The sequence below is a fragment of the Rousettus aegyptiacus genome, unplaced genomic scaffold (assembly GCF_014176215.1).
Source record: "Rousettus aegyptiacus isolate mRouAeg1 unplaced genomic scaffold, mRouAeg1.p scaffold_m13_p_2, whole genome shotgun sequence".
Classification (NCBI taxonomy): domain Eukaryota; kingdom Metazoa; phylum Chordata; class Mammalia; order Chiroptera; family Pteropodidae; genus Rousettus; species Rousettus aegyptiacus.
In genome coordinates, this window is record NW_023416295.1 from 5,628,018 (window position 1) to 5,640,796 (window position 12,779).

Consider the following 12,779-nt stretch of genomic DNA (forward strand, 5'->3'; position numbering starts at 1 on the left):
AACTGCTGGAACGAGGAAACAGACATCGGTAAGGACATGGAGGAGTCCCTGGCCCATGACAGGTGCTCGAGAAACATCTTAAATGGATGAGCTCCCGCTAAATCAGTTTGGTAAGATTCTTCTAGCATGATCGACCTGGGTCAAGTAGGAGGAAACAAACAAACAAAAAAGGCGCTGCCGACCGAGCACGGACCGCGCGCCCCCTGCACTCTCTCAGGCTTTACCCGGGTCATGTCATTCGCCTCTTACCTGGATGTTAGAAAAAAATAAAGCTGCTGAAACTCAAAGCGAGGGTAGACCCTGGTAAGGGATTCCGATTGAAATAGGTGCTTGGCCTTTGCCCCTTGGCAAGGTTGACATGGTAACGGGTATCTATTTAGATGGCTAGAACTCTAACTTCAAGTGGAGAAAACATCTTTCTTAGTTTTCTGTCTTTTTTTTGCGGGGGGGGGGGGGGGAGGTGGGGAACCACAGAATGTTATTTTGTTTTGCATGCAAAGGTTATCTTAAAATGCTGTCTTCTGAGATGACTCTCGTGGTGTGGTGGCTTCACAGCCACGGGCCCTCCCCAGCCAGCACCCTTTGGCAGTGTGGTCGGCCGGCTTCCTACCCCCTTCCATCTGGGCTGGTCGTGACTCTGACTAATAGGATGTGGCAGAAGTGAGGCCCTGACACTTCCTGGGGCCTCGGCCTCAAGGGGCCTGAGGGGGTTCTCAGAAACTCAGTGACGATGGTGCTGTGAAAATACCCAGGACACCCGCCAGAGGCCAGAGGCCACATGCAAGAGGCTCTGCTGCCGGCATCAACTGCCGGACCCTGACAGAGGCCACCGTGGACCTTCCCGCCCACCTGACCTCCGGCCAGATGCAGCCACAGGAGTGGGTCTGGGTGAAGCCAGCTGAGGACCCTGCCCAGCTGACACAGAGAATGGGGAGGAAGAGATTTGCTTTTTTAAGCCACCAAGATGTGGGGTGGTTTCTATCAGTGGGCAAAGGCTAAGTGGTACACACACAGGCATCGCCCTGAGCAAATGAGCCAGACACATCCTGTGTGATTCTATTGACACAAATTTCAAGAACAGGACGAGAACTTAAGGGGCGGGGGGGCTCCGGAGATGCGGGCTCTGATGACCTGGCGGCGCTCCTGCAGCCCTGTGCACGCTGGGAGGAGCCTCTGGGGCATGACGAGGTGCCTCTGCCTGCTGCGCTCCTTTGGAGCAGCTCTCTGCAGAGAGGCGCTCTCGGGGCTGCTGCGCAAGGAAGGGCCCGCCACGCGCCTTGACTCGGTGCCCCCCCGTCAACAACCAGCGTGGGCCGTGACGGCTCGGGAGCGGGCGCTGTCCCTGCCCTCGTGGCACCTGTGGTCCGGTTCACTAGTGGAGAATAAAAGGCAGTGCGAAGAAACAGCAGCTAAAAAAAAGATGAATCGATCATGACAGAGAAAATCAAAATGCCAAAAAGTAGCGCACGATCGGCTGCTGAATGAACCGCGTCGACTCATCCTCTGCGGCTGTCGCCCACGCAGCCGCGCTAGCTTTCGCTTTGCTTCCGGTTTGTCCTCTTTCGGGTGCACTCACTCGGCTTCTCCCTCTGAAGGTCTGACTTACACCTCTGTGACTGCTCTTGGCAGCAGATCGCGGCTGAAGTCCCACACATCGCCACGACCCACAGCTGCATATGAATGTCTGTTTTGTAACAGAAAACTGCTTGCTGTCTGATACGGCGGGCATATTCGATATTTTACATATCGTGTGGCGCACGGAATTTAGATACGAACTGGCTCAGTTTGAGTCCTTGCAAGTCACGGTGGCGTAAGCGAGGGCCTCGCTCACCGCCCGGAGCACGGATGTCTTCACTCCTGAAGACAGAAAGGACGGCAGGCCACGTCCTCCTCCGGAGACTAAGACGTCAAGCATTTCAGCTCTGAGCTCCACGTCATGGCGATTTGACTGGGTGAGCGGAAACAGGTTTATTACATAAAAGTTGTAAAATGAAATGAGGTAGAATGCACTGAAGTACAACGAATAGGTCAAAATTAGAAATATATATGTCTCACTCCAAAAAAGTACTATTATTCCAAAAATCTGTGATAACAGGAAAAAGCCACGCACTGCTTTGGTATTTATTTAAAAAAAAAAAATTAGATAAGATTGCTGTAGAGCATTGGCCAACCATTTCTGCATCTGTTCCCATGGAAACCGATGTTGGACAAATAAGGTTTGTGAATGCCTGAGAATCATGAGATGTCTCCGAGACCTCACCTTGTTTTGAGCCACCCGACGTCTGTTTCCATAGAAACTAGAGTGGAAACGGGGGCAGTGGCCATGAGTCAGCCTGTTGGGTAGCTCATTGAAGCCAAGGTCAGACTGCACAGGAGCAGTGTTGTAGAAATAAATGAATTTAGAAAAAAAAAGCAAAAGCCTTAATTGGTAACAGTTGTTTTTTTATGGACTTGGTTAAATAATGGAAAGGCCCAGCAGGCAACACAGACATAAGGCAGACGATTCTTTGCCAATTAGGTAACGGAATTAAAAGTGAATCCTCACGGTGCCAAGCAAGCTGACCACAGCGGGGCTGGGCGGAGGTGACAAAGTGCCCTTGGTGCTTCGTCCACGTACCTGAGGCAGCTTCGGGTGGGGTGGACCAGCTCACAGGTTACATATGAAGGTGGCCGAAGAGGAAGGAGGCCATGGCCCGAGCACTCGACAGCAAGCCTTGGTCTGTGGGCTGCTCGGGCACTGGGGGAAGCCGGTCAGGAGCCGACTGGGTTCTAGGCCCCAGCAGCTTCCGCTCCGGCCAGACGAGAGTACGTGCTGCCCGCGTACAATCAAGCCCCCTCCAAGCCTGTGTCCCCCGTTTCTGTTAAAGGCATCACCATCCTGCCAGCTTTCTAGGGTCCGAGGTTCCAGCCTTCGGTTCCTAATGACACGCCCTGTTAGCTACCTGTCCCTGCCGGTTTTACCTCCGGAGTGGGCCCTGCCATAGGCGAAGTGAGCCATCCTTGCTTGGCGTCAGGCCCGCGCTCTTGGCTCATGCCGCCCCGGCCGGGGTGCCCGCCCCGCCGCCGCTGAGATCTGGAACCTCGCAGCTCAAACACTCTCTTACAGGCTAAGGGTTAAAATAAAACTTCCTTTGGAAAGAGCTTCGGCCTTTATCAGCTGGAGGCCGAAGGGGAAGGGGCTCAATGTGAATCTCGTCACCAGATGACAAGGTACGAGGATGGCAGTAGCTGTCCCGGCCTGGCACCCGGGCAGAGCAATGAGGGCGTGAAGGAAGCGGGAACCATCACAGGGACGGTCCCAGGCCGTGCGAGGTCCCCGGAGCTGCTACATGCGTGCAGAGCCCATTTCAGAGGGGAAAGGGGGACGAGGCTAGAAGGTCGGCGGGGCCAGGCTGTGGAGCCTCGTGGATGAACTGTGTCTTTTACTTTCTCTATTTTGACGCTTTGACATCTCAAGCCTTCCTGACCGTGGAGGCCTATCTGTCCCAGGTTGGCCAGTTCCTAGAGATAATAACTCACCGGGGAGCACACCTTTCAAATGCAAACCAACCAGTCCAGAGTCCACCCTCTAACCAGCAGACTCACAGTCTAGGCCATTGTCCGCCAGCCCCAGTCAGCTAGGGACAGCCCCTATGCCCAGAGCCCTGAGGCTATTCAAACTCCCAGCGTAAACCAGCTTAGCCTGTCCTGCCCTCTCTTGCCCCGGACACCAATGTGGCACAGGCTCTTGGCCACCTAGCCCTTCTCTCTCTGCCTCCTGACCCTGGCGCTTCCCTGCAGAGCCCCCAGGGTGTGGGCCCCCAGGGTGTGGCCACCCATGCCTCTCAGGAACCAGAAGTAACAAACTCTCTTTCCAAAGACAATTAATTGTCTTCTGACCTGTGAGCCTACTGAACCTTGATTTCTATTAAGACGCTCTACTGTGAAATACCCAAGGCCACATTCTGACCTGAAGCTCCTCCGCGGGTGCTTCCGCCCAGGCCCCTGGCAGATGGGGCGCCAGGTGCAGAAACACGGGCACTCGATGTGGCTCCCCACGGCCGGCCATGGTGGGCCTGAGGCTGACGACAGTGGTGAAGTCGATGACGATGGAGAATCGCGGTGCTGACAGTGGGCGCTAACATTCGGCAGGGGCTCACAATGTCCCCGGGGACAGGGCCGAGTGCCTGGATGCAAATCATCCCTTAGTGATGCCAGACGGACTTCACAGAGGCCAGGATCGTTCCACTGCCCGAGGCTGCCCTTTCTTTGGACACTGTTTCTACCCAGGGCCTTATATTGCTAAACGCCTCTAAAGAGACCATTATATTAAGTTGCACCTTGAAAAATCAATGATGTGGAATTTTTTTTTTTTTTTAAAGGAACAAGACTCAGTTCCCTGCTTTCTACATTGATGCTTTAGGGAAATATGGTTAAAAAAAATAAAAAGTCTGGCCTTCCTGTGTCACACACAGGCAACCACACGAGAGGGTCACTGGGGTCGCTGACTGCAGCCACCTCGGGGGTCGATCCGCCAGTCACCCTCCTCGCTGCACCAGCTCTGCTCCCTCGGGTGAACATGTGCGTGTCACGCTGGGCCCCGCGGGGCGGGTGGAGGCGGAACGGACAAGAAAAAACGAAATGAAACGAATTCCAGCCCCAGGAGAAGGTGAAAAACCCTCTTACCCGTTAGATGAACTCCGAGTGCATTTTCATACCCAGGCTCATAAACGCTGTAGAGAACACAACCGTAAACCGATGGTTCTCCAAGGGTGAACCTGGGGGACCTGGAGGCTCGAGACCCACTCAGGGGGTCCGTAAAGTCTAAACTATGTTCGCAAAACTATGTTATTTTATATACCACGTGTATTTACCATAGTTATAAGTACGAAATTATTTTAATGTATTTAATTACATTATTTTTCACTCTTTCTTATGATACAGTGACGTTTTCTAGAGGCTACATGTGATGATATATCACTCTGATAGCTAGTTTAATGTATGTTTGAATATTCTTGTGTTCTCTAGATTTTCATAACTAAGTTTGCTCTCAGTACATCTATTTCGTTTAGATCTACTATAACAGATAGGCTTCTTTCTCGCCCAATAAATTGTTATTTTGAAATCTTGAAGTTTTCCTTTTCCTATGTAGCAAGTGACTAAAAGTACACTTACTGTTTTATTTTTAGAATTAAAAAAACAAAACAAAACTTAGTCCTAAGTTTAAAAATTTTCTCTAAAACTTTAAAAACGTAAGACTCGTTTATTCTAAAATAAAAGATAAAAGAAAATTTGTTTATAATATCTTTTCTCATATTTTTAAGGATGGATCACTTGCTTCAAAAACAGAGCTTGGAGGACTCACTTTCTCCACTTGTATAAGCTGCTGATGTGGAAAGATGCTGAAAAAAATGAAACGGACTTATCAGAAAGTTCTCTGACTCATGGAAGGGAGGAATCTATTCAGGGGAGAAAGTGCAAATAAGGAATGTAAATATGACGGAAGCTATCTTCCTCTCAGTTTTATAGACGTCAATAATTTATCTTAATGGGTCTTATGTAACAGTACATATTTGAATAATATTATATGCCAGTTAATTTGAGGTATAATTTTGAGATCAATTATTCACTATCTAAAGAAAAAGGATTCAAGTATTTTAAACATAGACGTGATGAATTCTTCAAAAGTGAAAAATGGAGAATTTGTTGTAACCTTTCAAACTAGATTTAAAAGCCACTGAAGCTGCCTGATGGGTATACGAGAACTCTCTGTATTATTTTTTTCTGTAAATCCTAAATTATCGTGCCCTACCAAAAAAAAAAAAACCATTAAAAAAAACAAAGCCACTGGAGAACCTCGAAGGGTGAGTTAGTGTCATGCCTTGAAGAAACACGCACAGCTTGTACAGTTGATGCCGCTGAGTGCCGGCTGGACGGAGAGTTAGAAAAAGAAATTACAGCATGCTACCTTCCGATAACACAGTAGCCTGCTGGATAAAGACCAAGCGGCGGACGCGGGTGCTGAGTTAATAGCTCATCTGCAGAGGTGTGCCTGGCCTTGCTCTTCCCGTCGTCGTACTCATCCGGCATCCACAGTGACTCGTTATCACTGTTCTTTTATGGAAATGCTTGGCAACCAAACACGAGCCAGGCTGGCTGAGCTACTTATCGCCGCGGCTTTCCTGGCTTATGCCGGAACAGTGGCGCTGACCTCCGCACCAACGGCACAAAGGCGGGGAAGGGTGAGCCCGCTGGTGCCCGCGCATCAGTTAGGGCGATGCCGCCGGGCTCCAGGGGCAGGCGCGGTGTTCTCCACTGCCGCCAGGGAGGGGGGTGACAGGCGAAGCCGACAGACAGAGGGGTGAGAGGAAGGTGACAGATGCAGGAAGATAGCTGAGAGAAGGAGCAGGAATTAACTTTTTTCAGTCTCGACTCTTGTGGCCCATGTTTAAAAAACATTCTGTGGAACAAAACGGGACGTATGCGAAGGTTATCTGGAGGAAAAGCATTCCTGAATTATCTGAGCTGCAAGCTGAACGAGGCACTTTTTCCAAAGAACACCACATGGCGATGAGAGAAAGTGGATGTGAGGATTCCACAATTTTCTAATGCAGACATTACAGAGATTTGCAAAAATAAAATACAATGCTGCTATTGTTTTTAGATTCTTTCTAATTTAGCAAATATTTATAAGCTAAATACGCATTAATTTTTAAGAGTGCAAAAGTGTCCTGAAACCAAAAATCTGAGAACAGTTACTTTGAACCTTAAACATTATATATATTTTCTATGCCTAGAATAGACTACATGTAAAATTTAGCATTAAAGGAAACCTTAGAACGAAAATCCCAGAGGCTATAAAAGAAAAACCAACATAATTCAATATAGTTATCTTTTTAAAATTTTTTAAGATTTAAGGCAAAAGATTTTATAAGGATCAAGTCAATAAATATATCTTTAAAATATCTGCAATGGAGGTGAAAAAGGGTTACTATCTACATTATACAGAGAATTCAGGCAAATCGATGTGAAGAGACAAATACATTTAAAGGGAGAAGGGATGCGAATAGGAAATTGCAGCATAGGAAATCCGAATCTCCCACAAAGCAAACACAAAGACATTCAAACTCCCTACTCAGTGGAGATGCAAAATCAAAATGAAGCGGAGACAGCTCTTTCCCGCCACGAGGCTGGCAGAAAGAACACGAGCGCGCTCTCTGAGCATTCGGAAGTTCCGCAGCACTTCCTGTTTCTAGCACAGTCACGAACCTATCATTTATTCTCTATTATTTGCTGACTGCTTGTGTGTTCCTCCTAAGAGACAAAGCAGCGCAGTGGCCGACAGTGTGGACGGCCGAGCGGGACCGCCGGGGGTCGACTCCCGGTGCCATCACTTACTTAGCTGTGTGACCTTGGCAAGTGATCTTTTCCCCCTCGGTTTCCCCACCTGTGAGACGAGGCTCACAGCGGCACCTACCGAGGGCTGTGGTGAGGAGCAGATGAGTGAAGACGTGCAGGGTGCCCAGAGCAGCGCCTGGCACTTGGCGCTGCTCCACCCACATGGGCAGCGCGACTGGGCTGTTATCAGCTCGCCCATCTGGATTTTAAACCATCGCTACCCTTGCGTTTCTTCCGCCTACCTTCCCCATTACTTCCTGGAACAGTGTTATTTCAAGATCTTTAGATATTTGTTGGATAAATAAATGAATGACTCTTAGATGTGAGACGTCCCTGGAGAAGGAAATTGCTGAGCCTGATTGTCATTTAACATGGCAACGGGCAAGTCAAAGTCCATGGCTGATTTCACCTGGCATTTAAGACTATTTTGTTAAGGGGAGAGACTATGTGTCTTGAAATCAGGCCTCTAGAATAGTACAGGGAGGCCTTCCCTCTCCACTTAACGAAGATGAGCCAGACACAGAGGACACAGTCTTAGGCGGTAATAAGCAAACTTGAGTCATTTGAGGTGAGGACATTATCTCGGGGCTCCAGAGCCTTGTGACGCACCATCAGCCCTTTGGGAACACACGACATATATTCGACATGAAAATAAATTGTGTCAAACAACACGTTTCTTCACAGCACCAGAGGAGATGCGCTGGAACCCTTCACTTGTCGCTGTCACTTGCCCGTCCTCTTGTGTGTCCTGCGCAAGCTGATCTAATGACGGTTTTATCTCTCCGGAGGTTTTCAGGGGTCTGCAGCCCGGCAGAAGACGAGGACACCTGCCCGGGGCCATCTTCCCCCTCCTCCGGCCCTGCACGCTCCGCTTCCCCCCCTCAGCTGGAGCCCTCCCAGCAGCACTTCACTTACACGCTCAGGTCTCCCTCAAACCCAAAAACGGCACAAAGCAAAACAAAACGGCACAAAGCAAAAACGCCCTGGTCAGCTGCCATCCAACCCTCTTCTCTTGCTCTTTGCCAGATTTGTGGGGAGAGCTGCCTGCGCTGGTCGGCTCCACCCCATTCCCTCGCGCCCCACGCTCTCTGCACCCACCCCGGCGTCTGCCCCCGTAGTCTACAGAAACGCCCAGCACCGGCTCCGCCCTCTCGGCCACGCGTCGTTCGTAAGGATGTTGTGTGTATGTGTGCATCTTTCTGAAACAGACTCATACTGTTCACATTACTTTTCAATTTCCTTTTTCCATGTGACATTATATCCTGGACAGTCTCCGAGTTAGGAGAAAAAAAACCAAAACACTTACAATTTTAACTTTGGCATGTAAATAAATGTACGCGTATTCAGACATAATTAAGTGCTAACAAGCGGAAAAAGTCATTACGTTTTTTAGAAATCAGAGGAGACAGTGAGGTTTTGCGCCTGGGGGTCCCCTTGCGGGTTTCCAGGGAGGCGGCCAGGGCACAGGTGTCAGCCCGGGCAGCACGAAGCAAATGAGGCCGGGCGGCCTCTGGCCTCGGCCGGCTGAGCCGTCGGGTCTGCAGAGGCACCGAGCAGCCAACCGAAAACGACGGCTCCACTATCTCTGTTTTGGGTCTAAATAGTGAATTTTAAAAGGATTTTACATTGCTAAGCAAGATGACGTGTGACTCTGAGACCCGAGAGTAACTGTGCCGCCTCTTTCCGAGTCGGCACTTCGGGAGGTGACGCCCACGTTCCAACAACAGTGCCACTAGCTCAAACAATTTTTGGAAAATCTCCTTTAGTCTGAGCATCTTTCACTGTCTTGTTTCACTGTGATTTTAAAAGGCAGTTTTAAAAGCAACACCTGGCCTCGGAGAAAGCTGAGTGAAACCCAGACAAGCTCAGCCTGCCTGGGGAGCCCTTGCTGACCCCTGCCGCGTACCACCGGGGTCATGAGGGAGGGCGTCCAGGACCTGCCGACCTGAGTTCATCACCAAAAGTCAAGCTATGGCCCCAGATGGCAGATCCTCTCCCTAGGACTTCCCAGCTACACCCCTTCTAGGACATGAAGGTGGCCTCTCGTGCAGTGCTCAGAAGACTGGGTCAGGAGCGGCGGTGGGGGGTGGGGGGGGTGGGGAGTGGGTCTCTCCAGATGTTGGCAAACGATGGCCCCCCCGGGCCAAGAGGCCTGTTTTGGGAAGTCCCATAAGCTAAGAACTATTTTCGCATTTTCAAATACTTGAAAAAAAATTTTAGCGACACATAAAAATCACATGAAATTCAAGTTCTTAGCGTCCATAAAGTTTCATGGCAATACAGCCATTTTCATCTATTTATGTACTGCCGATGGCCACTCTGCATTGAAATGGCAGATTTCTGGGACTGAAACAGACTGTGTGGCCCGCAAAGCCTAAAACATTTACGATCTTTTACAGAAAAAGCCTGCCGATTCCTGTTCTACACCAGATTTTACCGCCATTGACTCTCTGGTGAGCTCAGGCTGTCTCCTCCCCTCTCTGGGTCCACTGCTGTGGGCCCGCAGGCCCGTCTGGGGTCCAGAAGGCGCTTGTCAGACAGGGCTGTGAGCGAGGACACTTGCTGGAGCCAACTACGGCCCACGAAGAAAGTGGCAGGTGGGGGGCGGGGGGGAGGGCTCCCCGAGGAGGGCCGTTCGCTGGCAGATGTTGGCACCGCTGTCCGTTTGGCGGAGGGCTCTTCAATGAGCCATCTCCCCCATGGACAGGAACCTTTTAAATGGCTAGACCACAAGTCCAAAAAAAAATACAGCTTCCAGCATCCACTCCCCACGGAGTAGGAGGGACGCAAATCACTGATCACCACAGAGAACCAGACAGCACAGCGCGTATGTCTTTTCTAGATCTCAGGGAAAAAAAAACAATGAAAAGAAGAGGCTTCTCATCTGAAAGTCCACCTACAGCCTAGGAGTCACCATTCTTCACGCCATTTCAGGAGACTCACATGTGTGACTTCTGAACCTTCAGGCTCTAGATAACCACCAGCTAGCAGAGTTTCCCCAGCCGAGGAAACCCATATCAAAAAGATGCAAATAACAGTGAAGTGGTTAGTTCCCCCAGCTCAGAAACGAGCCCCTGGCAGGGAGCCTGCCGCCCAGTGTCACCACCCCTGAGGAAGACAGCTGGCGGCTCATGTCCCTTCAAAACACAACTCTCAGGTCTGAAGAACGGTTATCTTTCAACCTGCCACAAATTCCGAGTGCCACACAGTGTGGCCTCCCAGGTTGGCTGCAGCACCCCAGCCAAGGCGCAGCAAACGGTCCCTCAGACACAGCCACCCACAGTTCCCCCGGCCTGACCCTCCTGCCACTGGGGTCTAACTGTGGTCCCACGGCCTGGCTGCTCTGCTCATGAGCCCTGAGCAGGACGCTGAGACCACTGACCCCGGAGAGGACTGGAAGCTTCCACGCCTTCCCTCCTGGAGCCCGGCCGCTGACCGGTGAGAAGTCCAGGCCGGACCCCTGAACGAGCAGCGCTCGCGTGGCTCACGTGGCCAGAGGCTGCGCCGTGGAGGGCGTGAGGCCGGCCCGGCCCGGGAAAGCGGCCACGCGACTCCCCGAGTGAGCCCAGCAGAAAACCACCCAGCTGAGCGCTGGCCAACCTACGGAACTGTAAAAAAATAATGTGGCAGGGATCGAAATCCCCGTTTCCGGAGTGACTTTTCAAGGTAAGGGCGAGACTCAGAATCGTTGGGCACAAGTTCCCCATGTGGCATCAAGAGCCACCAACTTACTTCATCATCTTCGTCTTCGTCATCGTCAGATTCGAGAACTGCATCCAGTAGCTCTTCTATTAGAAAAAAAAAAGAAACAAAATAAACAAAATAAACCCAATAAATAGCTGCAAAAACAGCCGGGAGACTTGGTCAACGAAACCCCTGAGCCGCTGCAGACGTGTGGAACACGCTGACGAGAGCTGGGCTCCCACAGAACGAGCGTGCTCCCGTGCCGTTCCCGCCAGTTCCGTGTCATCCTAAGCACTTTTAAGTAGCGCCCTCCAATTGTCATCAAAACACGCTAGGAGCAGCATGAGAGAAATTAAAAGCCAACGTGCGATTCCAGAGGAATGGGAGGAAAGTGAGCTCGCGCGGCGGCCAGGCACCGTGTCCCACACCGCCCCGTGCTGTTCCGCTTCACCCCTACGGCGATGTTGCCGGCTCTGACCTCCATTTTCTAGCCAAGAGCAAATGGAGAGGAAAAGGGACTTGTTTATGGTCACGCAGCCAGGAAATGACCGGATCGAGATTCAAACCGAATCTACTTTTAAATCCCATGATTTTTCCACAGAGGACGGGGGCGGTGGGGCCGTGCCAGCCACAGTCCCTGGAGGCCGCTGCGGTTCACCGCTAGAGCGCCGGAGTCCACGCGGATGCTCTGATCACACTCACCGCTTCCGGATGATCGGCGTTCACTCCTGAACGCACGGCTCCTGGCTCGTCCGGCTGCCTCTGCCCCCCACTGCACTGGCCTGAGTCCTTGGGGACGGAGCACCCCACACCCTTTTTGCACCTGCCTTATTGGAACCCTTGTTTCTTGAACAGTTGACATGAAAGTGAAGAAAGCGGGAGAGAAGAGGAAAGAGGGAGCCACGTCGGGAGCAGGAGGACGAGGACACCGAAGACCCTTCTTGAAGAGGCCGGTGGCAGATTCGCCTACGCGTAATTACATCCCCGCACCATGTCCTAGACAAGGCCACACGGAGACCCCAGGACGCCGCCGAACCTCAACGCAGCCTTCCGTCTAAAGGGAAAGGCTCCCCTGCCACGGCAGGACTCCGACTTCTGTCCCCAGCTGCTAGGGGCTCGCGTGGCTCCACGCCCATCATGAGCCACGCCGCTGCCATGGACTCTATTTGGCCAAGAAAGCCGCTCTGCAGACAGGAGGACGTTCTGTCCTTCTGCACCTGGGCCGAAGCCTGATCACCTCGCTTCCGTTCCCCACTGCACCCTCGGTAAAGGGCTTTCAAGCAAGTAGCTTTGCAATATGGAGATGCTGCTAAACTCACCAGAGACAAACCTTCCATTTCTTTCCGCGTCTTAAGACACTTCGAGGGCCACCGGCTAGTGCAGCTGCTCTCCCCTCCCTCGAGCCTGCTCGCTCCCACTCATCCTGTCCTGTGAACTGGAGTACCCTATAAACCTCGGCTCCTCCTCTCCAGGATGACGGGGACATGAGCTTGGTCCCCAAGCCGTTCCTGGAGTTGTGGCACCCCACAAGGTGTGCCACACTGACATCTCGCATCGACAGCCCTGCCTTTCCTGAGGGCCCAGCGGGTGAGGCCGGCTCTGCCCTGCTCCTGCCCAGTGACCTGCCAGACCTCCCTGTCCTCTCCTCAGTTACTGGTGAGTGTCCGCTGGTCCCCTAGCTGAGCACTAAGGTTACTGATGAACTTCCCGTGGCTGCT

The 12,779-nt window shown here is 51.6% G+C and overlaps 1 protein-coding gene and 1 long non-coding RNA gene across 10 annotated transcripts in view; one reads left to right on the plus strand and one right to left on the minus strand.

The window, feature by feature from the left end:
* The window catches only part of ARMC9 (armadillo repeat containing 9), a 97,302-nt gene that overhangs the window by 27,180 nt on the left and 57,343 nt on the right, over positions 1-12,779 (minus strand). For all 9 annotated transcript variants that reach the window (XM_036236485.1, XM_036236482.1, XM_036236483.1 and 6 more), the window contains one exon: positions 11,110-11,165. In XM_036236485.1, coding sequence (XP_036092378.1) covers positions 11,110-11,165 — 56 coding nt within the window. The remainder of the gene's footprint in view (positions 1-11,109; positions 11,166-12,779) is intronic.
* On the plus strand, positions 740-8,730 carry LOC107504980. The gene is made up of 2 exons (XR_001595584.2): positions 740-1,952; positions 5,304-8,730. It is a non-coding gene; the product is annotated as an uncharacterized LOC107504980 (long non-coding RNA).